This window comes from Momordica charantia (genome assembly GCF_013281855.1).
Source record: "Momordica charantia cultivar OHB3-1 chromosome 8 unlocalized genomic scaffold, Mcharantia_2.0 BLBB01000008.1, whole genome shotgun sequence".
Classification (NCBI taxonomy): Eukaryota; Viridiplantae; Streptophyta; class Magnoliopsida; order Cucurbitales; family Cucurbitaceae; genus Momordica; species Momordica charantia.
The window spans coordinates 1795814-1823600 of record NW_028275166.1 but is presented as its reverse complement, the minus strand read 5'-3'; the positions used below and the strand labels follow the sequence as shown (position 1 = coordinate 1823600).

The 27787-nt window shown below is 36.2% G+C and overlaps 1 protein-coding gene and 1 non-coding gene across 2 annotated transcripts; one reads left to right on the top strand and one right to left on the bottom strand.

Annotated features, from left to right (window-relative positions):
- Positions 1-609: 609 nt before the first annotated feature.
- Positions 610-27787, bottom strand: SAB (HYPERSENSITIVE TO PI STARVATION 4). Its single transcript, XM_022276013.2, has 23 exons — positions 27371-27787; positions 26427-26538; positions 25738-26007; positions 25253-25512; positions 24659-24878; positions 20952-21122; positions 20768-20845; positions 19571-19822; positions 17135-19243; positions 13625-15605; positions 13325-13425; positions 10959-11315; positions 6471-6589; positions 5927-6176; positions 5365-5589; positions 4978-5117; positions 4048-4120; positions 3415-3516; positions 3143-3307; positions 2590-2910; positions 2328-2495; positions 1661-2039; positions 610-1034 (listed from the first exon to the last, which is right to left on the bottom strand). The coding sequence occupies exons 1-23, from the start codon at positions 27439-27441 to the stop codon at positions 871-873; spliced, it is 8088 nt and encodes a 2695-aa protein (XP_022131705.1). The 5' UTR covers positions 27442-27787; the 3' UTR covers positions 610-870.
- LOC148209377 (U6 spliceosomal RNA) lies at positions 25046-25148 on the top strand. Its single transcript, XR_015793354.1, has one exon. It is a non-coding gene; the product is annotated as a U6 spliceosomal RNA (small nuclear RNA).

Below are 27787 nucleotides of genomic sequence, written 5' to 3'. Positions count from 1 at the left end.
GGATAATGACATCTCATTATTCTTTTCACATAGAGTTGTTTTCATCATCCCAACTCTTCTAATTGTAGATCTTTTGGGGGTTTAATATAATTTTCTTCAGGGACAGACCTTCTCGAATTCAATTACTATAGAACTCTCATGCAATAGATTTCTTTTAATATGGGAGTTCATCTAATAAATTCTCACTTAAAAGATACATGAGATAGATAGAGTATTGTTTATTTATTTATTTAGTTTGAGTAGGAGTGAATGGTTAAGTATCGATACTTTATCTATTAAGTCATAATCGGATGGCTCAATTCTTACCTTCTTGGAAAGACGATGAAAGGTTGAAGAGAAAACTAGTGATAATTTTAGGCCAAACAGTATAAGAAAAAAGAATCATAGGCAATAGGGTTGGTTACAGAAGCCATCTCCCAGAAGCACTTTGTCCAAAATCTCTAGACATTTATTTTATACCGAGTAAAAAAACTCTTCCAAAAAGATTTCTAACGCATTCAGGGCTACCCTATCGAATGATAAAATATCACTTCACCCCTAAATAAAAAGAAATTCAATTTGGCGGGAAATTTGGTTTGTAAATGTGAAATCAGAGACGGAGGCAGGGCATTGGGTTGGGAAATACCATTATTATTATATACCATAAATAATATATGTACGGACAAAATTGGATTTCCAGTTGCTCATAAATTTATGAGCTCGTGTACTCAAAACCTATAAACAAAAAAAAAAGTAGAAAAAGAGGGTTGCTTCATCCTTCAAGGACCATTCGCGTAGGCTTCCAACGAGAGATGTAGCGCATGGTGATTGGTCAAAGTAGATGAATGTGCAGTCTCATCCTCATGCTCTTTTTAGTCTATCAGGCCATCTTCAAGTTTCCGAAGGTGCATCCCCCCCTTGCAATTGCTGCAGCTGCAGCAGTTCCTGTTCATTAAAATCTTCAAATGGTGACGACCCACTAGAAGAATCACTTTCATATGGAGTGGTTTCCCTTGGAGATGAGGGCATGGACTCCCTCTGTTGAGAAGATGAACCTGTTACATTACATTATATTGTCAGCGTCAGTAGAGATCAAGTGAAGTGATTATGTTATCGAGTGGAATATTCAGAGGTCATTAAGAAAAGTCCTATGATCCTTAGATAAGAAGCATGGACAATTCAGTTTGGATAACATATTCGTGTTGGATACTCCAACACTTATTGAAGATATATTCTACACTTGTTAACTCAATAGATATGTGTCACACTAGTTCTACAAAATGAATATGGATTTGACACTTGTTAGACATGTCTCGAACATTGTTTAAGCATAAGAAATAGATATAAATAATAGTATAGGACAAAAAAATAAATTTTGGGAGCAAAATATATCAAACTCATTTTTTAAGCATAAAAATGCTCAACTTTGAACGTACTAGGCACAAAAATGATATATACTTAAAATTTTTTTTGTATATTTTAATAAATGTGTCTTTGCATGTCTCTGTCCTAAATTTTTAGATAATAATGTGGCATTGTGTTCGTATTGTATTTCGTATCCATATCCATGCTTCTTAGATCCTATTCTCATTATACAAGTGGGTATGGGTATATATTATTATTGACAGTAAAAATGGATATATTTAAGAAAGAAAAAGAAACAGTTCAGAAGTAGATATACCTTTCTGTCGAGCGCGGAACTTTTTAGTATGCCTCCTAATAAGCCTCTTAGCTTTTGTTATAGTGAGCTGCCGAGCAAAAGGTGAGAATTCAGCATCAGTGTCACTCCAGTCACCTTGGAAGTCATTCTCTTCGCCCCTCATTGTGCGCAACACAAAGGCTTTGGCCTTCTTACGCTGATTATTGAAAAGACCTCTGATGGAAGTGACAAATCCATCACCTGCTCCATCAGTTGGCCGCTTATTAAGCCACGTTATTGGATGTTGGTCGGATTTCACTACCAGAGCCCCTTCATTGTCACTCAAATTAAAGTCGCTGTCAGGAACAGCCATATTGCTCGCATCCTTTTGAGTATGTGCTTTGTCTTTGAACTTCTTACCCTGCATAAGTGGTGTGTTAGATTGAAAATAACCGACCAGAACAATCTAGAAGCTTGAGTTCAACTCAGTTGAATGCAAAAATATACTACATAACCGTACTTCCTCACTATGAGCTTAGTTTTATGAGTTTTTATCATAACCAAGCAATGAATTGGTGACTTCAAGCTGAGAAATATGAAGGTGAAGGTAACGCAAGAAAACTGAAATGTTGGTAAGGAACTTGAGAAGGGTGAATTTAAAGGAGCAATGTTAGTGTTATAATGGAGGGAATTTGAGCTGAAATTTTACCTGCATTCCTGTGACAGACTTCAGAACTCCCCAGATGATATGCTTTTTAACTCGAGAGAACAGCCTTCGCCAAGTCCCAGTGAACTCAACACGATGAAATGTATCCATCAACAACTTAAGATCATTGACAACAAATCTTGATCCTTCGTAAGTAACACACAACTCAACCTGTTTCAAAAGTTTGTGGAGCGATTTACCAAGGAATCTATACATTACTGTTTCAACAATTAATTCAACGACAAACTTTACAGACTGAGCTAACCTGACTGATCTTGATATTGTGGAACTCCATCAACTTTCGAGGTCTGGATCTCTTCTCATCCTGTACTTTTACCACCTTTTTCTCTTCATGGGATGATCGCCCAGCTTTTATAGCTTTGGGATCTTTTGATTTATTCTTACCTTCATCTTGTTGCTCAGTAGAACCCAGTGGTCCACTTTTGGTAATGCTCTGCAAGACAAGTTCAGTAGCAACAGATTCCGCCACAGTCTCTTCCCATGACCTATCAAAAGAAGATGTTCTCCTTAACTCGGGGGCTGTACCGCTGCCAGCATTAGATTTTGGGTTTTGAGACTTTGATGCCTGCACGGAGGAATCAGACACTTCATAAAAGGAACATGAGCCCAAGAAGGAATACAACTCCTACTTTACCACTTCTGGTCGTCTCAACAGAAGAAACAAATGATCTTTTACTCCAGCAATTCAATCTTTCTAAACGAAAAGAAGATAACCCAATCTTTCTTTTCCTTCTTTATTAATTACAATCAGAGAAGAAAAGTGGCCCCATGAGCCATAGGTAAGCTTAAAAACTCACTTGAGCAGATTCTGCGTTGGCAGATCCTTGACCACCAAGGGACAAAGTTAATTTGGAAAACATATCAGACTCTTTTGACTGAGTGTTAGATGCGGATACTTCATGAACTGAAGAACCTTTCTTTACACGCTTTGATCCTGCAGCTGTGGAAATCTTCCAAGCTTCCTGCAGCAGAACGTGAGCCACTCATAATCTATACTTCGGGGAAGCTAAAGTATAAGGTTGCCTTCCACAGAGGAGTTGGCCCTTTAGAAATAAGGCTTTCAACTCACCTGCCGTCTTTGTGAATCTTGTTCCTCTTCTGGAAATAGGTACTCCCACATCATTCGATACATTGTCTCCGTCAAGTGAATTTTAAGGGGATAAATGTCTACCTGTAAGAGTAAAGGATGCCACGTTAAGCAAACAATCATGTACTAAGAATTAGATCACAAAATCATAGTGGCCAAAGCATTCTCCGATGGAGAATTCAAGATAAAAGATAAAACTAGACTGTAAAATATACAACTATTTGAGGTAAAAGAAAAAATATTGCGGCTTTATCCATCCACACCATAGTTCATTATGATATCTTCCACAGAGCTTAATGGAACATAGTTTCGAACTCCTATGTGATCACTGGTTTTCAAAGCCAAAATAACCTTTAGTTCTTTGTTGTTTATTCAAGTTTAAGGTAGAAGGATTCAAGCTCAAAGGTTCCTTCTGGGTTGCATCATGGAACATCTAAATTGAGGATAGATTGCCACTAAAACAAACATTTCCTAATCAGTTAATGGCTAAAACAAATTTTCTTTTTTCTCGAACTATGTTTCCTACAGAAGAAATACTCGCTGTAACAATTTTCTACCAAATAACACTAGTATCTATATTTAAACGTTGGGAGAAAACAAGGGGACTTTAACTACCTGGAACATTTCAAGGAGTGAATTTCCATCCCTTGGCGCTCCTTGCTTTGCATCCACTCGAATCATGACTTTTCTGCAGCCATTAAAGTAGATGCTGTAACTTTCTAAAGAATTATGAGTCAATTAGTATCTAAATTACCCAAAGAAAAATTAAAATTATGCCACTTCTGAGAATCTAATAAATAAAAGTGTAGCCAAACTCCAAAAATCCCACTATTGCATTTAGACTTTCTGGTAGCAAGAGGAACGGCCTTAAGTTCAGAGACAATCAATAACCCATAAAGGTAATCTGTTGCAGGAAGTAGTGGTATAAAAAAGGTAATGCATCTGACCAAGCAACAATTAAAAAAGAACCCCCAAGATAATTAAAAAAAGTTGTGTGTGTTTTGATCAACAGATAATCTGTAATACATATGACCAAGCAATTATCAAAAAAGAAAAAGACTCAAAGAGCACGTATTTGAGGGAAAAAAAAAGAGAGAGAGACCTAGATATCTGACCTTCCTGTGTCCAAAAGTTTAATGCGTCCTTCGTCCTAATTTGGTCCTAATTTGGTCACTGAACTACTCATTGATAAATAAATAACCAAAGTAGGTCACTAAACTACTCATTGACAAATAAATAACCAAAGTAGGTCACTAAACTACTCATTGACAAATAAATAACCAAAGTAGGTCATTAACTCCTACCCTTCAGGTTTAATCCAACAGTCTTCACCATTATTCCTGGGCTTGAAAATGATAATCTTCAATCATCCAAAAGCATTGATTATATGAGAATTTTTCGAAGGAAATTATCATCTAATTATTGGAAGTAGACAATCATGTGATCCAATAAATACTAGATACTTCAGAGAGAGGGATGTAACCTAGACATTCACCAAGATGCAGGAGCAACAGACAAAAAAAAAAGAGCCAAAAAAGAACTTACTTTCCCCATTCTGGCGGAGGATTCCATGCAGATAGAAGCATGTCAGACTTGGCATTTGGCAAGCAATTTCGTACAACAAAATACTTTGTTGTAAACAGAGCAATGCCAATGTCTTTGTAATCACGGTCAAAATCATAAAACTGTAGTAACAGAAAGTACCAATGTATTAACTACAATAACCAACCATCACGATCATATTGTAGAATTAGAACAAACTAATGAATAGTATGTGAAAGAAACAAGTAAAACTGACAAGCATTAGTTTTGAGAAAAATGAAAGAATACAATAGATCACACTAGTCGTAACTAACAAGAATTCTTGGTAATAGGGTTCTGAGATAGACGCTCGCTAAAAGAATGTCCATGTAAAGAAGGGTAGATTCTCACCATGTCATTTAGTTCAGCTTCTGCAAAAGATTTACCATCGACAAGCATGCTCCAGACTACTTTGTCAATTTTCAAAGAAATTCGCATAGCATATGAAGGACTTTTGTTCTTCTCCTTCTCCATCAATCGTATCTGAGCAGCTTTCTGGAGAGCCATCCTTAATGATGCAGATGCCGTCTTCCTAGATTTTTGTGCATTCACAAGCTCTCTCTTTAATCCTTGCACCTGGAAAGAAGCACTTCAATTATATATCTATCAAGCTAAATAATAAGGCATAAAAAGAGTATGGTCACGAAGGAATATCTCATAAGCAGATGAAGGTTGTAACTCAATGGAAATTGTGATATAAGCTTTAATTTGCCAAGAAAAATCATTTACAGGCAACAATCCACAACCAAACCGACATTCACATTCACAAGCAGCAGTTGCATTGTCATGAAAAAAGTTGAAAATAAAAACTATTTCTAACGAGAGAAACAACTTATATTAAAATTGACAAAACCGTAATCCACAATCAGAATAACAAAATGAGATAACAAGAAAAGTCCAAAATGTTGCTTACCAGCAAGTTCTTTCCACCTGAAATCATCCACATTTCACCATCTTTTTCTGGATTTAGGTCATTGTTTACGTCACAATATAGAGAGAGTTTTTTAATATCGTTAACAATTAACTTTTGTTCCCGTTCTTTCCTTTCAAGGTTGATTTTTGCAAGTTCTACCTCTTCAACACCATCAGGGACAACCTCATCTGCTTCCTCTTCAACATCCTCATCATCTTCTGAAGGAAACGGAAGACTACTTTTTCGAGGCCTGAAATTATATGCATCCAACGTTTACTCCTACTTATACATGTACAAGCAAATGAATCAAATAAAATATATTTGATATGTCATGTACTGTTGTTATTTTAAGAACTTTGCAGTTCATATAATTATCGCATAATAGAATAAAAACATAAAAACTAATAAAATAATTAAAGTAGAAAAATAATCATATTGGGAGCAATAACATGGGTAATTCCAACTAAAAAACATAGCAGCATATCATCATGACATATTGCTTCCAGATAGACAAATGGCAGTAGACATAAATTCATCTACATACTTGGGAAGACGAGCAAAAAGAAGGTTTGTCAACACATCGAGCATAACTTGAAACTGACGCGATGTCATTGTCGCTGTTATATTATGAGAAGTGAAAGTGAGCTCTTTTAATGGCTTCACCTACAAGAAGATCATTCAAACACATTAGTATGCAGATTAAGCAAATTTATTCTGCTTATAATTCTTGATTGATAGATTCTATAAGAAAAATATTTAAATTTTCTGGAACCATAGTCATGGCAACTCTCTCGACATAGGTCACAACTCTCTCGACAACCCATCTAGATCAAAGCCTAGGCTCCAATGGATTGTTAAAGTATCAAGATCTGGAACCATAGTCATGGCAATACTCTTTATATAATCAGTTGGCGGCTTTAAACATGTATTTCCTTGCCGATTCTACTCTATCATGAATAAATCCATGCCTAAAGCATGTAGGTGGAGACTTGAATTAGTGTAACCAAGGTTGAAATTTTCTTCAACCGTGTTTCAACTGATTTCTTCAATAATTTCATCATGCCAATTACAAGCTAGAATATTCCAATTTACAAGCAGGGATTAGAGCCTAACTAAACAACTGACAGTAACCAGCTAATCAATCAAGAAGTAACAAAAAGCAGTAAATGACTGCCATCTGCTAAATCAGTCCCCCATACAATGAAGAGCTAGCCTTCATTCTTAGTGTAAATGCTTCCCTCTATTTCACTTCTATAACTTTTCTTCTCTCATATCCGAAGTTTTTTGTAACTTCCTTGGATGGGAATCTTTTCCTTTTTGTAATTTCATATTATCAATGAAAAATTGTTTCTTATCAAAAGTAAAAAAAAAAAAAGATATCCGGAAAGTATGAATAGGATAGTACTGACTACTGTAACAAATTGAGCAATGCTCCAACGCATGAGGAAGAACTCATCCACAAGTTCAAAAAAGAGGACTACCAAAAAGTACGAGGATGGTGGAACTCAATATGAAACATTCCACTTCATAAGCATTACTGCATTAGTGTCTAGTTCTCTCTCTTTTTTCTCCCTCTTTAAATATTCTGCATGGTCCCATTTTCTCTTCTAGGGTTTGTTGTCAAATCCAGTTGGAATATGATTACCTTTCGGAGTGCTTCCAGACTGAACAAGTGAGCTATGTTGAGAATTACGAAATCAGAGTGGTTTGGGCCAATCTTTTGAACTACGAAATCAGACCCATTTTTGGTCCAGGCAGAATTGTAGGGTTTCGTATTAGACTAATAGACAGAAGTTCTTAGCCAAAGCACACAAGTCCGTGTTTTCATTACTCTTACTGTTGATATAACGCCACATACTTTGTTGTTCATAGTGTACATTGTTCCTAAATTTGGGCGTTGTTGAGAGTCCATGTCCAACTGTGGAAGAAACAATGTATAATTCATGGTATGTTCACCTTCATTGCCAAGAGTCATTTCTGGTTCTCCAATTATCATCTTTAGTCTCAGCCTCTCAGGTGACTCCTCAACATAGCTCACTTGTTCAGTCTGGAGGCACTCGCACATTTCTCCACATCTCAAGTGTTCAGGCTTTTATAAGCTAACGACCAAATGAAGAATTTCATATTTGTTGAGAATCTCCAGTTTCCAAATAAGCTTTGTAATGTAGTTATCCACTTTGAGTAGGAGCCATCTAGAGTAGAAAAGGCGGACTTACAAGTTACAAGGAATAACTTTCCCTGAGCTGTCCAACATCCACACCAAACAATCTACATTCTGATTAATGGCCACTCTATTCAGTTCAGTGGATAATCTTCAATGTAATCAATTCTAGTTGGACGGCCTTTTTGTAAGTTGTTTAGTAAGTTTCATTTCTGAGTATGATTAACCTAGTATTCTGTAAAGAGGGAGCACAATTTGCTGAGTACTTAATTATTTGACGGTATCTCTTTCCATATATATAGTTTGAATTTTTCTTATTTCATATTTTAACTTTTCAAATATCAGTGAAATATTTTGCCTCCTTTAAAAAAGGTTTAGTGGATAATCAATCCACTCTTCCAGTTCAGATTCCAATAAACTCCTAAAAGCTAGGCCCAAGTTTGATTCTGCATGGTCTAGTTGATTTTACTTCTGAATTTACACGGGAAAACATCATAGGATTAAAGATTCATAGGAGAGATTGACGGAAGCATTTGTTCTAAATCCAACCTCCAGGGGATGGAACCCCTGGTTATACTATGGATCTCTCTATTACAACCTTCAATGGAAAAAAGGTTAGTCTTTCATCCTCACCATTAGAGCATTTTAAGATGGCTTTGTCAACTTGAAAAGGATTAAACATACAAAATTCACTTATAAGTTACAAGCTAGCTTACTTTTTTATCAAAAAATGAAGAAAGTTCATTTATAAGTTCCTTGACTAATGGCCAAATTTTGAACAAATTCACCTACAAAGTTGAGTGACCATGATCTATTGCATTTCAAAAACCATCTCAATTATCTTACTAGATGAGCCATGCGGCTTCTTCTTCTCTGCATGTGCCTTTTAATACTTCCACAAATGAACTCCTGATCATTTCCTTTTCATATTTCATATTATCCATGAAAAGTTGTTTCTTGTTATAAAATAAAAGAATGGATAGAACAAGTCCCATTTTGATTACTTTATACCCCCTATCACTCGGCAGGAAGTTATCAATCTTCTTTCTGAAAGCAATCCAATTAGCCTACCATTACCCAACTAGAACAAATGAATTTGATTTACTACATTCTTATTTAAATCCACAAAATCCCAGCATAGCCACCCATATTATTCAAAGCCTTTTGAATCTCAGCATATCAATCTTCTTTCTGAAAGCATTCCAACCAGCCTCCAACCCCCTAACTAGAACGGATGATTTTCCTTTCCTTCATTTTGTTTGAAATCCACGAAATCTCAGAATAGCTACCCATCTTATTCAAAGCCTTTCAAATCCAAAATGTTCCATTTTCAACCATCGTGGCTTGTTTTCCGTGAGGTCTCTTTTCAGCTCTCTCGCAAGGTGATTCTCCCATTTTATAGGCTTTCAGTAAGGTGCTCTAGATATCCACAGTCCTAAAAAATGCTAGGTATTTATTTGGTCCCTACTCTAAGGTGGCTTAAAAACTAAGGATAACTTTTAGAGGAGAAATCCTGGAAGCTACCTGCATCCAAATTGGTCTTTTATCTTCATAAAGCAGAGTGAAGAGACTGCAGATCATTTGTTTTCGTTTTGACAAGTGGTAGTGTCCTTATGGACTCCTCAATATTTTTCCGTACAGTTTTTTCCCCCTTTTCTGCAAGGTTTTTGTGGCCACAGGTCCAGGAAAAGGAAGAAGTGGTCCTTTTTTTCTTCATCTTGATGCCTAAGATCTAATCCTTTTTAAAGTTACTCTGTAATTCGTATGATACTTGACTTCTCTTTTTGTAAAAACCATATGTATCAAAGTGTCTCTTATATACAAAAGGTGCTGAAATACCCAATGGTGTAAGCAGATGCTGGAAAGTGGCAACTGATTTTCCTATTCATCTCATCAGCTCAATAACAAGCTAGAATATCCCATGCAGAGGCTGGAATTAATTGAACCATTGGCTGTGTAATGACCTTTTAGCTTCAATAGCATTCAGGATCTTTACCAACGGCATCAACTAGTCTCATCAGTAGTCCTAATAAGTGCTTCTTAATTACACAAGTATATGTTCAATCAAGTTAAGTAGTGGCTTGACATACTATTAATAAAATTATAAAAGATCAAATTAATTTCTGATCTCACCGGTGAAGAGGACTACTAGGAATAGATTAGAAAGATTAAATTTACCCAAACCTAATAATTTTAGATTCTGGGGGTGATTTAACCAGAGATTTGTAGTCGTATAACATCCGGTGTCATGCTTCAAGTTTTTAAATCTGTCTTTTTTTCCTTTTTTAATGTTGTTTAAAAAAAAGATTTTTTTTAATTTATAAATTTGGTTGCGGATTGAATGGTAATATTGACAAAAAATTCAAATAATTTTCAGAGGAATATCACTTCATTAGTTTGGAATATGAGATTTTGCTAAAAGTCAAGTTTCGGTGCTCACATTCAAGATTATTTTCTAATTACTCTTTTAATATAATTAATTCTAGTAGAGAGACTTTTTTGTAAGTTTTTTTTAATATATTTTTGCCTTTGACTTTGTTTTAACTAAAGGGCAGGGAAGTTTGTTTCAATTTTTTATCGTAGATTTTATCTTTAACTCGTAACTTCTCAAATACCAATAAAAAGTTGTGTCTCCACTAAATTTAAAAAAAAAATTATATCGACAAAACTTAGATGCAAGTCTAGCAAATCTATGCAGTGCATGAATCCATGATATAGATGCACCTACAGAAAAGAATGCTCTTCTAAACGTAAAAACTATAGCCTTTCTACTTCAAATTAAAAATTAGAAAAAAAACCTATATCCTTTCTCATTATGCATGGAGATGCTATCGGAAGGATAACTAAAGTAATACAATATAAACAACAAACCTTCAACTCTGGAGTTCCACCCTTGTGCCTTGTGTATCGGAAGTACATGTCACAGGGCATAAACACTCTTTCAAGCAAAGCTCCGGTTCGCTTTACTTTAGGTGAGTTCTTTAGAATTTTTGGTAGCCACTGCAATCCAGCCCCTGGATCAACATCAGTTGGTGCAACATGAGCCTGAACATGCTCCAACATCACTGAGAACTCCATCCGATTCCATGTCATTTCAGGTTGACACTCTGGAATTTGCACATTTCCAGTGCCAAGAGCTTGCTCGATCATATCATACCCAACTTGGAGGACTGAATGGAATGATCGTGCTAAAACACGACCACTAGCAGCAGCAAGCAGAAACCTACCCTGTTTCAGTAACAGTAACAATCTGAATCATTACTGGAAAATCTTTGCATGTAAGGGAAAGCAACAAAATAACACACTGATAATATATATATTTTTTAAAAAACAAGAAACAAACTTTTCATTGATAATATGAAAAGGAAGAAAAAAGTTCAAGGATACAAGGTCCCTAAAGAAGCGAAAAAAGAATAAGAAAAACAACCAAAACATAGAAACCCAAAACCCATGAAATAGATGAGATCTGAAGTCCAAGAACACGTGCTGAAAAACTTTCATCGATAAAACTTGCCAATTCAAAAGGACTGGCTGCTGAGGAGGAAATTGTTTCCTCCTCAAACAATCACTTAACAAAAACTGATCGCTAGAATGAAGAAGTAAAGAATCTGAAACCTCCCTCCACCAAGAGAAGAGAAGAAACCTATAATATCTCAACTCTCAAAACTGCTGCAAAGCAAAACCAACCAAAAACCTGTTGTCCATAATTAAATTCTACCTATTCAGTGATTGGAACTAAGGTAAGACCTACATCTTCAAAATATTTTTTTAAAAAAACTTGAAGAAGCTTTTTCGACTACCAAAGGCTGCTCCCGAGAAGGAGAAAGAAAGGTATCCATTTTTTCAGAAGAGCGTAATTGGTCGTTATCCTCGGCAAAAAGTAAATTAAAATTAATGAGGGGGTAACAAATCCAAATAAAACCTGAAATTTGGCCCTGATGAAACGAGTGAGAGTTGCAAGAAAAGTTTGTTATTTTCCACATCGTTCAACTATTTACGCAAAATTCAAGGGATAAAAGGATTGAAAATTTAGTTCTCTTTCAGAAAGATTACAACAAAACGATTGACTGCTTAATATAAAAAACAGTCAGAGTAAAGCGGTTGAAGAAAAAGCTAAGACTCAAAAATTTTGAAGAAAAAGCTAAGACTCAAAAATTTGTCATTCTGATAATAGAATGAATAAGACGGTAAAGGAGCACAGCGAAATATAAAAGAGGGGAATGCCAATACATGCAATGAATTCTAATTGTACAGCACTGCGAAGCTAGAATGCATTTTTCCATCTACGATTTAGCTTGTAAATATAAGGTACTTTATAAGGTAAGAAGAAGCATGTCAAAATGGTAATCAAAGATGCTCAAGTCCTGAGAAGCAAAAATTTATATGGGCAGTTGAAGTGGAGAAACTTAATTAATTCCATAGACAACCAAGCAAAAGGCCCAGCAAAGCTTCACAAGACTAGAATTAGAGAAAACGGCCATTCACCTAGATTAAACCTTTGCCGTTGCTTTTGTTCATGCCACTATAGCAGTCTGGGATTTATAATTTTAAAAATTTTCATTTTCCAATCAACAATCTTCAGGAAAACTGCACCTAGTTCTCCCTTCAATGGTCACATATTCATATCTTTTCTATTACAATGTTTCCTAAAACAAATATATAAATTGAAGCAAATCAGAAATTCCATAATTATCATACTGCAAATCAATACATGCTCACATGCTCTATTGTCCATTTTGTTCCTCACTTTTAATACTTTCCTCCAACTAACAATTAATAATTTAAAATTTCCTCCATAGAATTTTTACAAATTGATTCATAAATCTTCAGATGCATTGCTCGGCTATAAAAATTGTAAAAAATTGTGATAGTACATATCTTCCTGCTGTGTAATATCCATAATTTTGTACTAGTGCAACGCGTGCATAAGAAAAATAATGAAACAATTTTGATCAAGAATTACCCAAAGGAAATCATTAATCACTGGAAACTCACTGGAAAAATAAAGAGGAGAACAAGCAATCTTATTTAGGGTGACATTAGCTGCTGGTTTTTTGTCTGTTCTTATATAACCTTTCATTTGCTTTATGAAAGCATGGTTTTATAGTTAAAAAAAATAGCTGCATGATTCAACCATTACTCGCAAAGCAGACAGGAAAATCAAAGATCTAGGAAGCATTTTGAATAAAATCCTCTGCAATAAAGTTAGGGAGTCTGAAGATACTCATATATCTTACATTAGCTTCTTCTGAATGAAGATTGAATTGAGGCGCCACTACATTCACCATGAAGTGTCGAGTCCCTTCCCCTGAGTTGTCATCTACATTTCCATTTCTTGCTGGAAAATAAAGAAAAAGAAAACAGTTGCCTCTTAGCCCACAAATTTTTTTTTCAACCAGTAACATAATCAAGTTTTTCAATCATAGCAAGATTCATAATCACAGGTAGATACTATAATGCCATTAGTTTTGCCATAAATGAAATTGCTCCCTAAATGAAGTCTTGGAAAAAGCAATTGATAAATGCTCAAGATGTACCAGGTGCAGATGACAAGTTCTCCCCTTTATCTGCAGATGATAAGTTCTCCCTCTTATCTGCAGATGATAAGTTATCCCCCTTATCTGCAGATGGTAAGTTATCCCCCTTATCTGCAGATGGTAAGTTATCCCCATTATCTGCAGATGGTAAGTTCTCCCCCTTATCGGCAGATGGTAAGTTCTCCCCCTTATCTGCAGATGATAAGTTGTCTGTTTGAATGCCATGTGACGTAGCTGGTTGTAGTTCCAAAGCCTCTGACTGTGATGTAGAAGCAATTATACCATCATTGTCAGGGGGCTTAGAGACCTCGCCATCTTCACATACTTGAGCTCTATCATGTGGCTGGTTCTCCTCAAGTAGTTTCCTCTGTGCATATTGTCGTGAAGGGGAAGGCTTTGAAGGTGCAAATGCCTTGGATAAGCCACCAACAAAAGACCAAACAGCATCTCTGTTCTCAAGTGTCCATAAAAGTTTGAGTCCATAAACAAAAATACGTTGGCAATTATCAGCTACGACCACATTGTATCCATCATCATCACTTGGATCAGATCGTGCATGCTCATCACTCTCGCTCCCATTTCCATACTCAGACCTCACATATGTCATCTCAAGGTTTCTTCTTCCAGCCTCTTTCCAGGCTAATAACCGAGCAGGGTCAGCCTTTGGAGTCTGCCGCCTAACTGTGAAATAATCAGACGACAATAGAAATCCATCGTCACGATGTTTTTCAGTTAAGCTGCCCTTATTATTGCCTTTCTCCACTGGGACTTTATCCATGGAAGCAGATTGCGAATTTTTCCTGGTCATTTGAACTACTTTTGCAACACTGCTGCTATTTTCTTTATTTATGAAAACCTTCAGCATATGAAGATCAACTCCTTGGTAGACAAGATCAAGGGTATCCCGCTTGCATTCAAATGTATATTTCTGCTTGCCTCGACTGAAACCAATCTCATATTTCAGCTTTGACATACTAAAAGTCAGTCCTTTTGCTGGATCATCGTCATCTAATGGCACATGTCTTATCTCAGGACTGCTAGTCTCAATTCTTAACATAAACTCAGTCATTACTTTGTCCATGGGCAAATTACCAGATCTTACAATCCTAGGAACACCAAAACGGGCCCATCTAGAGAAGGTACGGAGTTTGTGAGGAGGTAAGTAATTCAAGTTCCAGAACTTAACGATCCAAGCAAGATCGTGAGCCCCAAAACTCAATCTTGTTGAACACTCATTTTTATCAGACAATTGTTTCTCACACGTAAGAGGGGGCCTAAGAGAGAAATTCCACTGGAGTGACAGAGATGTGGATCTGAATGGATCATAAACAAATTCGCGAAGTTTTCCTTCAATGGGAAGCGCATGTAGATAATGGTTCAATGGAGTTCCAGAATCACATTCCCATTCCATGATTACTTCAAGGGTGAAAAGTGGTGTTTCAAGTAATGTACCAGATATGCCATCAGGAAGTTTTTGACCACGACTATTAGCCATACTCTCCAGACTGCTGGTTAAAATCTTAAAATCCTTGGCAGAAAGAAAGACGCGACCATCTGACTGCTGGATCTCCAATTCACCAGACAATACTTTAAGTGTATCAAGCTTTTCATAAGGATCAGTAGTTGCAAGAATATTCCACCGTGTCTCGGAAAAGGACAAAGTGATATTTCCATGAATGTAGTACCTCATATCATCCCACCATGGTAGACTCTTCTCTTTTTTTGGAGGCAGAATCAGTGGACCAGGATTCATGACACTAAGATTAGCCCTACGTAATGCCACAGTGAAAGCATAACTGATATCAGCAAACACTGGTTCATATCCCACTCCAAAAGATAGCTCGGCCTTTTGAAAATGAATGGGCAAGTCCGAATATGTTTTCATAGCAGGAGTTGTACCACTTGCAGAGCGGAGCATCTGTACCTTTCTCCATCTCCCAACATACACATCTTGGAATATTTGAGGTTGAAAACACGTGGCCTATTTGAAAAGAGAAAATATAGTCACAATCACATTACACAAATTCATTAATCTTACATGCAAGTCAGCATGTAACTGCTAAACATAGAATATTACAAGGTCATGTGACTGTAAAAGATAAGCAGAAGACAAACATACGGCAGAAATTTTCGGGGTCCAGTAATCATGCTAACATAAGAAGTCTGGAAGAACATGTTCCTATAATCAGAAAAATTTTGCCCATAACTGGAATAACTATGAAGAAAAAAGGTTTCAATATGTACCAACTATTCAAAGGGGAAGGTCCTCCGAGAAGAGAGCAAGGTTTAAGCTAAACTATTTGTATCAATAAGAGACAAAACAAGCTGCATTAGAAGATGCCAAAAACCAAAACAAAACAATCTAAAGGACAAAAGGACAAGATGACCCTTTTGACTATAATACAATATTTATTTTGCAAAAGACAGCCCACAAGTCGTTCATGGGAAATATCTGAAAAGAAGAATAAATGTACCTGCTCCAAATGCTGGTAAAATCGAGTTTCTGTTAAACAATTTATCAAAATTGACAGTAAGAACAAAATTGATCTTCTATTAATGTTTGAAAGTTTAAGGACCAAAATAGAATAAGCATAAAAGTTTACCAAGATAAGATTTAAACAAGAAAGGTCATAGTGAAAATACAAAAAGTCAATCAGGAAAGCACCAAGCAGAGGAAATTTACAATAAGATCAAGAGAGAGCTACAATTCCTATCCACCCTTGAGGAACTCTTCTATTCCTCTCAAGCCGAACTTCCCATGAGATACATCTAAAGCCATTTAGCTTGAGGGATTTGACTGTGTTTTTTTTTATTTTTTATTTTTAGATAAGAAACTTTGATGTATTCCACAAAAAACAAAGGTAACAACCTAAGGGTTAGGGTAAAGAGAACCCCACCCAAAAGAGAGCTAAACAAACACTTTCCAATTGTTCATGACCATGGACAATTTAACTGTTTTCTATAAGTGTCGCCCTATGGATTGATTTTTTTTTAACTACCCCTATGGATTGATTTAAGATTATACTCTAAAAATTTTGAGATACCCTTGATCTAAGATTATAATTCCTTGAAAGACCCTTAGAAATCTTTTTGGAGAATAAAAAAGAAGGGGGATCTCAAAAGCGTATATCCAAGAAGACTCTATTGCTAGTCTGTGTACAAGCAAAAGCAGCTGGGACGAAGGTGAAATGTCAGAAGACCTAGCATGGGTGTATTTAGCCTGCTCCACAATAAACTCACATTTTTCAAATACTACAATGCAAGGATGGGAGAATAATATGACCTTCAGTTACAACCAAGAGGGGGAATTCAGAATTTAAGGATCTAGACTTGTCAAACTCTCAAACTCTCGCACGTCTGTGATCAAGAAAAATAGCAACATACTGTCTCTCACCTTCCACCCTCATTAGAAAAAAAAGTGCACACCAAAAAGGGAATAAAGAAATCATAATAATGGTAAGCAGGTCATAAAAGCTTATATGGGTAAAATTAAGGCAGTGGATAAATTACCTGTTGTGCCATCACGAGACAACCTTCACATTTACCAGAAGTTGCAGAAAATAGAGGAAATGTGTAATTTCTCAGCAGAACCGCAAGAGAGCCTGCATTCAAGAGTATATTTCTCCCATATAGGCGTGAGAATGGTATGTTATCTTGAACACATACAGGATCAAGCCTCTTTAGAACGTCTATCATTCCTGTATCTCCACCATCAATTTTTGTCAAGGTAACATCTAAATCTGTAGCAGAAATCGACATAAGAGAAGTTCTGGCAGTGCTAGGTTTAAAACCAGACTGGAACCCTTCACTACATGCACCTGAACCTTCTGATAGCCGTAAATTTTGACATGCCCGATAATAAGATTGAAATGACTGTCTATATATCTCATCTCGCATTCTGAGCACATCTGTTGGATTTTGTACATCAACTTCAGCGCCATTGTAGTATGCCTTTCTTTCTTGAGTAGATTCACTTGTTTCAGCAGTTTTCGTAACATTGTTCGCTTTAGAAATAAAATCGTCTAGAAATGTTAACCTAACAGCTAATTCAGAAGCTTCTTTTCTCATTAGTTGATAGTGTTCATCAAGCCATCCCTGCAATGGTTCCTCCTCAATATCAGCAGTTAACTTGCGTATGCAGAACTTTAAACCCCCAACTTTGCTTGAACTAGCCTTTTTAGCTTTTGAGCTTTCTTTCTTCATTGGAAAAATCAGAGATGTTTTAGCAGCAGTAACAAGCTTTAGAGCACGCAGCATATCCTCAACAGAATCATCAATTGCACGTAATTGTAACCGGAATGGCAAGCAAATATGTATGTCCAGACCTTGAATAACCCAGTCCCAAGTGGTAACAGGCACCTTCATATCACACGCACCAGTAGACGCACGAGGAATGCGTGAAATCTGCATTCGGCTACTTTTCAATACTCTTGAACCATTGAAACTAAGAAAAAGTCCTTCTAGAAGTACTCCTATACGTGCATTTTCAGAAAAAATTGACTGAACCTGAACAACTGTATCAACTCCATCTCCAGCCACAGCAAAAACTCTCAACATTTCCACATCAACAGCAAATATTGATTCCCTTTTCTTGTATTTATCAGGCTGCCCTGATTCAGAGATGGTTTCTGTCGTTTGTTCAGAATCTTTTGAGTTTGAAGGATCTTCGGCAAATATGTTATTATCTACCTGCTCCTTTTTGTTATTCACAAGTAATTTCAGCTGTAGACCAAGTTCAAGAAGAGATAGATGTACATCTGGCTCCCACCTAACTGAAATATCAGTAGCACTAAAAAGAGAGCATACAGAGATCTCTTTCTGACCCCCAGAACGTCTTACAAACTTAGCATTTTGCATGTCAAAAAATGTCAGTTTTGTATCTTCACCTTGTCCCTCCAAATGTTCTTGATATATTGACCTAGCTCTCTCAACTTCAACCTGTGTGGACTGTTTCTCCTTGTTCACACATAAGCTGAGATGAAAAATATCAAGAGCTATGGAATAATTCAAGCTTTTGCATTCATCATACACAGCAGACATTACACTTGCACAACGAGGTGTGCCATCAGCATTGACGCTTATAATAACTTGACCACCTTGTGATCCATAATTGACACGTTTAGGGTCTGCAACAGTTGTGTTCTCCAAACCCATATCCCCACAAAAGGTTATGGAACATCGTTCAAGATTAAGTTTCAGAAGTTTGGTCCCTTTCCCAGATGATTTAGTTGAACGATCCCCTCGACTCTGCGTAGGTTTTTTCCGGGAACCCGAGAGTTGTTTTAGAAGTGATTTAAAAATCATAGCAGTTGAGACAAGTGACTCAATGCGCTTGAATGTAAAATAGACACCCATACCAGTCACATCAACAGACAAAACCAGTTTGCTTCTTTGACCCTCTTCTTCAGATTGTTCAACGTCCTTTTTTCCCCAATCCAAACTTATCTTAGCTATGTGTATCAAAGAACCTGAATTTGATTCCACAGCAAAAAGGCTCTCCTTCAAGCATTCTTGGTATTCATCAGCCAGGTGCAAATTTAATTCACCAAGCTCCATGTGTACTGTAGTTCCAATGTTTGATATATTATTTGCAAACAAATGTGAAGATTGTGAACAGCCCTGCGGATACATGAATAAATGAAGATATCATATGCTCAATTACTTAACTAGTGATAGATTAAATAATATAAGCTAAGCAGAAAAGGAACCAAAATACCAAAAAGTGATAGAGACTTGAGAGAGAATCCATGTAATCCGCTGAAATATACTTTCATCTATGGAAGTAGCAAATTGTGTGCAAATCAAGCAATGAACCAGTATATTTGAAAAATACCTCAACCTTTGATCTGAATAGAATTAGTGAATTACTAAGTTCTAAGGCCCAGAATAGACTCCCTGGTATTTCCAATATAGAAGGAAGATAATAGATAAAAGTACATTACTTACATGATACAGCGGAGAGCCACTTATACTGTAAAGCACAATAGTCATTTCAGGGGCTGACATCGTAAATGTCCACATTATTGTTGCCTTGGGCTCAGAAGATTGTGGCTTTTCAGAAGATGTTTCCTTCCGTAGAACCATCTTTTTGTTTTTGGAGGAATGAAGGCGCAGCCATGGTTTCAGTCTATTCATTATTATGTTGCACTGAGTACCTCCCAACTTTAAGTCCACTTCAGCCCTAATAGGTGATGCTGACTGAGAAATAAAAGCATCACATGGAAGAAAAGAGAAAGTTCAACCAAAATGACTCTTAATGATGGGTGTCACCAATAAATAATTTAGGCTATTTGGTTACTACATATTAAGAGCTGAATAGCAAAGGACAGACAACTGCAGCATAGCGAGACCACATTTAATTGTTAATATAAATCAAAAGGAACTATATCTCCAAAGAACCTGTTGAATTGATAAGTCATCTTCTAAAAGAAGTATAACATCGATATAAGATGAACACATTGATTAAAATAGTGTCTTATATGAACATATTAACTGGAAGCCTTTTGTTTGATGTCCCCTTGGCATAGGAACATCTTGTTCCTAAGTCTTCCTTTGTTTGGCTAACAAGTCTCTCGTTTCTTATCAATATATATAATTATTATAAGCATTGGGTTGACCCATTTTGTTTTTTATGAGCACATGGACTACTTATCAGATATGGGCTAAATAAAGTTGGTGAAAACTATATTCTCTTAGATCTACTTTCTACAATAGATGATCTGGTCATAGTATCTCCTTTCACATGGCGGCCATTTTTTTTTTCCTTGATAACTAGGAGTCGGAGCTTTGCCCCCCAACATTTACATGGCTAGTTGGAGCCTTCATTTGTAGGAGTCGTGCAACTACTCTCTTTCTTTACTTTATATCAATTGGAGAGCACCTCTTGTAATCTCCTTGGCTAATGGTAGATATCTTATCTTCACTCCTTCTTTACTTCGTACCTTCACATTATTTTAATTACAAAAGGTTGGGAGATGTCTCCTTGTTCTCATTTTTACCTTGTATCTTCACATATTTTTTCATAAAATAGTTATATTTATTGTGGAAAAGAAAAATAGAACAGTTTTGGAACATTTAAAAGCAATAAATTGTGATTATGAACATGGAGAAGCTAAAATTAAATTTGTAAGTGAGGATACTCACTTGTGTCGGAACATAAACAAAGGTAACCACATCAACTTTTAGAATCTCCAGAACGGAAGTGCCAGCCTCTCTAAGTAGCTGAGATTTGAAGCAAAATTTGTCACCAAAAAGGAGCAAGATATATGAAAAATACTAAATATTTAACAACTGCAAGTTTCCAGAACACCAAAAGTTTAAACAATACATGAATCTCACTGAACTCCATTTGAAGATCAAAACGCGCACTCTCTCCTAAATCCTCAGAGCAACGTGATTTGATTATCTTAAATTGAATGCCCATGATGTTGTTTTCAACAACAAGCTCGTGTTCACGGTGCACAAACTTAACATTCAGTTTGGGCAGACTGAAGGAAACCTATCAAAGAAACACAATTTTATAAATTTCACTTCATCACTTTGCTGTGATAAAAGCAACCAGAAGAATAGTTACAGAAATGAAATGAAATAAAGCTAAGACATTATCACTAAATATTTTAAATGATGTGAACTATGTGCTAAATGTAAATAAATATCCAAGCATTAAACTAGAAAATAAATAGATAAAGAACCAAGCACAGGCATAGACATTATTTATCCACACTCATTGCAAAAAGCAAAGAGAGAGCAAATAACTTTACAAGTAGACCTGAGGAGTGTTCAACGCTCTCTCCTCACCTAGGTTTTTCCTTCCCCTTCATCAATGGTTCTTCAAGGTAATCTTTTGATCAGAGTTCGTCTTCTTTTTCGATTAGTACTATCTCTTCAAGTTAGTTTTAAGGTTGGATTTAAGTTTTAAGGTTTACGAAAGCATGGATTTGAAAAGTTGCCGTGTTGTAAATAAGTTTTATTGGGTTTGGTGTGAAAGTGTCCGTTGTGTTATTAAAGATTCTAAGAATGTTCATCTTCCTCTTCATGTGTCCCAACTCAATTGGTTTTGACTTTTTGAGTGTGCTTTAATGGATTGTCTGCATCTTCCTCTTTAGTCGAGGTTCTTCAACAAGTGAGGGACAAGTTCAGGAGTGTCACATACTTGGTTGGTTTCTGGAATTTGTGGTTTGGCCCTCTTCGAGTAGAAGAAAGTTTATTACCGTGCCTGCTAGGTTCAACAAAAACGGTTTGATAGCTTTCTAGGACATGATAAGTGATAAGTGATTTCTTGGTCAATAATGTTAATGATTATGACTCTAATATGAATAGCTTTGAAAAAAGATCGTCAAATTACGTCAAGAAAAACTCTCCCACTAAGAAGCTCTCAGAGCATTATTGGGTTAAGAAAGATTCGGATGTAGTAGATTTGGATTAGGATGAAGCCATGGTTATCTCAAGATTTTGTGCTCATGGTAGTTGGAAGGATATCGTTACAACCTTTAAAGACGTGTTCTCGAAAAATGTCAAGTCAATTCCTTCTTGGCAGATAAGGTCTTACTTAGATTGGAAAAAGGAAGACTGTTGAACCCATAATGGCTCAGTGGCAAATGGCTAAAGTTGGGAGATTTCCACGTGAAGCTAGAAAAATGAAGCTTTAAAGAACATGGTAGAAACGAATTGATGGTTTGCTCAGAAGGGTGGGTGAAAATTTATGACTTACCTCTAAAGCTAGGGAATATGCATTTTTTCAAGGCCATTGGTACTCATCCTGGAGGCCTAAATAATGTTTCTTCAAAAATCCTAAATTTGATTGATTGCACAGCAGCACTCATTCAAATGGAGAAGAATTCTTGTGACTTACTCCGGCCTAGATTTTTTGTGTAGTTGAAGTGGTACGCACAAATTAAGTTGTCAACTCGCCATTTCATTCCTTCTAGCAGCTTTCAAAGTTCTCTTTGATTCAAGCTTCTTCAAATTTGATGGATGTTCAAAGATAGCAGGAAGTTATGGTAGATGAAAAGCCTCTCTTAGGCAAAGTGCCCTTTTTAAGGGGATTTGGATGGGGGCAAGGAAAATTTAATTCTCTAGAGGTATTGGGTGAGAATTTGGATGGTTTGACTACACAAAAAAAACATTTCAGTTGCCTCAAATTTGGATTTGAATCCAGAAGGGCGGTTAAGCTCACCTACTGATAGTAAAGAATTGTGCTGTACTAATGAGGCTGTGTTGGAATCACAACCTGCAAATGGAGTTTTGGAAATCCTTTTGGACTTATTTAATAAAGACAGCTGTGCAGTAGAAAAAATTGGTCTAGTTGACCTTTGCCCTACCTTCAATCCGGACGATTTGCCTCCAAGAAATTACATACCTCCTTTCCCCCTTTTCCACTCCAAAAGAAACTGTCCTCAACGCGGGCAGCTGGCATTGATTAATTAGTTAAGTTGGGAGTAAATTGTGTCAATTTAAGTGCATCTTTTATGGAGAAAAGAGATTTGTCTTTGGAAAACCATCTAAAGATTTCAAATAAAAATGGAAAATAAGTAGTGCGCAAAAGTCTCTCTCTTTTGGATCAATCCACTTAACAAACAATGGTAAGGTTCGACAAAACTTGATCCCCCAACTCCTAGTCGATGATGATGATTTTAAAGATGGTTCGGTTAGTATTAGTAGTGAGGATTCCTCCCCTTTGTCCTCAGATCTTCCTATTGAAGACCCTGTGAGCAATCTTTTGAGAAGGATTTTCAGTTTCTTTTTAATGAGCAAAAGGAATTTGAAAAGTTAGAACCTTCAAAGCATACTTTCATCCCTCCTTATTTTGAAGAAATGGGGATTACTCTTGAACCAATAAAAAGTGACTATCGAAGCCCAAGAAGTTTTAGAATCTGAGAGGTCGAAAGGTCACCGTTTAAGATTTTTGAAGGTTAAAATTCAGGGCATTTTTAGGCAGGTGAAGGTGAAGAGTCGAGGCTTTTAGGTAGTTTATTGATTCCTATCAGTTTAGCGATATGAAAAGCTTTTCTGCAGCAGCCGATGGATTTCGAAGGGGATGGTTGCCCTTTCTCTTGGCTGATTGCGGATAAGTTAGGGTAAATTTAACCATATATCTAACACCCTCCTTCACTTGTGGGCTTGGAAATTTGAACAAGGTCCAATAAAGTTGAAAATCAATATTAAACAGGGAGCAAATGACATTACAGGAATTTAAACAAAGGACCTCCCCTAATTTGATACCATCTTAAATCTATTAAACCACCAATAAACTCAAAAGTTTAAGCGTTAGAGTAAATTTAAACTATTTATAAGGATATCTAACAGCCGCAAATAATCATTTAGAAAAGAAAATATACATTTTTTGCCAGAAATGTAACTCCTAATCACTACAAGTATCTTCTACATCAAAAGTTCTAGACCACTATATCAAAGTGTTCTACTATCCCCCAACTAGCTTGTGGTTGTCCAAGAAGCCTTTACCTCATTTGGTGGAATGTGGACCTCGTTATCTTTTGGGAGATCTAAAGAGATAAAAACAGCATCATTTCTTAGTTGGAGGGTATTTTTGTAATCTTCTTAGCCTCTTGGTAGGAGGGGGTTTCTAGTCATCATTCATTTTGTAAATTTTAACTATAAATACAATCGCTTCTAACTAAAGAATGACATATATACCAAAAGATTGTATAAGGATGTTTGTAATTCTTCTACTTCGATTTTGCCCAATTGGAGGTCTTTTTCACTTTGGCTTTGGGTGGATTTCCTATCACTTTCTTTCACATTCATACCTATAATAAAAAGGTTAGCTTCCTAAGAAGACTCATAACATACATTCCTCGAAAAAATTTCCTACCATAAAAAATCAAATCATAAGTTTATTTTAAAATTTATATATGACCACACAAGAGGTAAATCTAGAAGACTGCTTTACTGTTATATTCTAAAAAGCAAGCTCAATAATTAGAAAAGTTTCATAAGACTGAAAACAGCTCAAATACTAAATTACTTATCTATCTGAATAAGATAGGAATGCATAACAACGAATCCGAATACAACCTTTTCTGGGAAAATAGAGGTATACTTTGAAAGAGATGCAAGTGCTTGCTTCTTCTGTGGCTTCACTGTAGGGAGAGATTCAGCAGTTGACTCAACAGTTTTATCAGAGGGAAAGGTAGTGTCCGTTCCCTTCTTGCTTTTTGAAAATAGCTCCTCATTCAAGTTCAAATTAATCTCTCCAAATGTGATATCAACATTCTTAACAATTATACCCGCTTCCCTATGTCACATGAAAAATAAAATAAAAATAAAAATAAAATGTAAGCTTTCTACCAGATACACTGCTTTGGAGATCAAGATAAATGAGAATATTAGTGGGCATCAAAGAGACTAATAGAAAAAAACCACAAAAATAAGAAAATGTCATATAATTTAACAAGCACATGCGTCCCTTTAGGGACATCCAACAAAATTGGAACGGTACCAAGAAGATTAGCATGGTCCCCACGCAAGGATGACATGCACAAATCAAGAAGTGGTTCAAATTTAACTTTGCACATGCTCAGAAATGATTAAACTACAATTTAACCGGATAAAGACCAAAATGTTCTTAAAAGCATAATGAGCACAAAGGAAAAAATCAAAAGAAAGTACCTGTCATGACCAAATTCGCTATACAGAGAGAATTCTTCACAACTAAAAGGGGCAGAAGATTTCTCCATTGTGGAAAAAGATGAATTGACAGCAGATCCTCCACTGCTTAAGTTGGATGATTGTTCATAACTAACTCGTGGTTCTCCCAAATGCACAAATATAGGCAATATTTGTAACTTGACAAACAAATTTGAACTTGTTCCACCATTTTTAGATATATCAATGCTGAAATCCTTAACTTCAATGGTAGCTTTGGGAGTCTGCAGTGTTCCAAGATCCAGTCCCACGAACAAAAAAGAATATAAAACTATAAGAGTAACAAATTAACCAAAAACTCATGTAAATCTAACTAGAAGACAAAATGGCACAGTAATCAGTTCTACAAAGTTCTAGATCCAAACATACTAGTATCTTTCAGAATCGTGTGTTCCACCCTAAAAAATCTTAATTAACATTGCAAACATCAGACTGAGAACTTTGCATACCTTTAGAACCAAATCTGTCACTGAAACTGACAAATATCTTGCAATATTGGCTACAACCATCCACTTTCCTCTGCCCGAAGTGCGGGTGCGGGGTCTCCGAGGTTTGGAAGACTTTGGCCCACCTTTATTTGAAGGCCTCATAGTAACTTCTAAGTCACATATCAATATCTGTAACTTTGGATCCCTAGAAATAAAGCCAACGCCAAGTTTGACCAGGGACTGGCGCAAGCTCAATTTAATTTCACCAACTGATATAGATTCAATAGCACCCTGAAGATAATCAGATAACAGTACAAATCTCACAATTCCAACCGAGAAATGATCTTCTAATACAACAGAATACTATCCATTCTTGTAGCTGAAGCACAAAGTACATAAAATAGCATGGAAAAGGCACATGTAAATTCCTCTAAACTAAACAAATTGATAGCAAGTTGTCACTTGTAGACCATAAGGCAAGCTTAGCTTCTCAAACTCCACTTCTAGATTCAATACTAAATAATTCAAATAAGATCAAAATAACCATACTTATTTGGTAATTAAAAGGGAAAATGTGGCTTTGACAATATCCCTTGCCCAGATTTCAAAACTCAAGAGCCTTTTTTTCCCTTGTAAGACCCCTAATCTTTATAATATCACACAATTAAATATGAAATAAAAATTAACAACTTTCCAAATAGATATGGAACCTTCCGGAACTTGATCACAACATCCCTTAAACATTTCCACCCTCCCACACGAAATGCTACTGATGCTCCAACAACCCTGCTCAAAATCCAAGCCACCAATCTAGAAGCAAACCTGAAAAACATTAATAGAAGTTTGATAGCTATGACGAATCAGAATCCTTAGAACCCCTGTTGAGACAATCAATATTGACACAATCATCGGGAAGTAAATGTATCAATTGGAATGCAACCATAAAAGTTTGGTGAGAAAAACAAAAGAATTCAGTAACAGAATTGTGAAACTAGATAAAGATAAATGACTATAAACGAAAGACAAAACCTTTTTCCTTGGGTTTATGAATCTAGCTATCTTCCACTAACACATGTACCAAAAGAGTATTCTACAAATCGCTCAATGCAGTGAACTGGTGTCAATAATAGATCACGTCATTTCTTGATGAGCCCACAATTACTTCTAATTTATGCTCTCCTAAATGTAAATGTGTATTATAGTAAATTTAATTCACTACACAGCAGCATATGTACGATGTTTTCCAGTAATGCTGCACAATTACCCAGCCTATAAGTCTTCCTTTTATACAAATTCACTTTGTAATGCAAAGTTCAGGAGCCCACCATTTGTTAAATTAAAAACGACATATCTTCTACCGATGATAAGTAACAACCTCAATGACACCCCCCCACCCTTCCCAAACCAGGAAAAAAGTCATAGGAGTATAATTAATTTGTTTGAAAATCTCATCAATTTCTCGGTTCCTAAACGTTCTCCACCCAAAAGGAAAAAAATGCCATTCAAACACCGATATGTTCACTTCAGACATTAGTAACTGAAGTAACCAGTCCCCCTCCAATGCAGTGGCATTGAGCTAATGAAGAAAACCAGATTGAATCACGCGATCAGATAGAAATCAGTGAGCCAGAAATGTAATTCAGGAAGGACTTACATGAAAAACAGCCATAGTGTGATCGAAAGGAGCAAGAATCCGAAGAGAAACTTAACAGGCGAAGCTGCCATTGCTGGTAGAGGGAGTTTCAGTGTCGGAAAATGCGTGAGACAGGATCAGATAATCGAATTCCGATGAATTAAGCAGAGTGCATCCAGTGCACATAACTTCATGTCAAAATGTAGGCATCAGACAATTAAACCCTAGAATTGAAGTCCAAAATTATGCAATAATCAGCAGGCGACTGAGCCAACAAGACTGAGTCTTCAAGGCGCTGAGATCGGAATGTATCCATTTATAGGGTGCGCAGATCCGATCCGTGAAGTGCTCGGTGATCAGAAAAAATGGACTGGCTGGCCATTTTCTCTCTTTTTTTCTTTTTCTTTTTTTTTCTTTTTTTTTTCCTTTTTTTTTTTT

Bases quoted from the DNA above. Each gene is read 5' to 3' on its own strand.
- SAB (XM_022276013.2), bottom strand. From the start codon at position 27,441: ATGGCAGCTTCGCCTGTTAAGTTTCTCTTCGGATTCTTGCTCCTTTCG. The intron at 26,539-27,370 runs GTAAGTCCTTCC...AATGTTTTTCAG, and splicing joins ACACTATGGCTGTTTTTCAT to GTTTGCTTCTAGATTGGTGG. The intron at 4,121-4,977 runs GTAAGTTCTTTT...TAATGGCTGCAG, and splicing joins CCTCCGCCAGAATGGGGAAA to AAAAGTCATGATTCGAGTGG.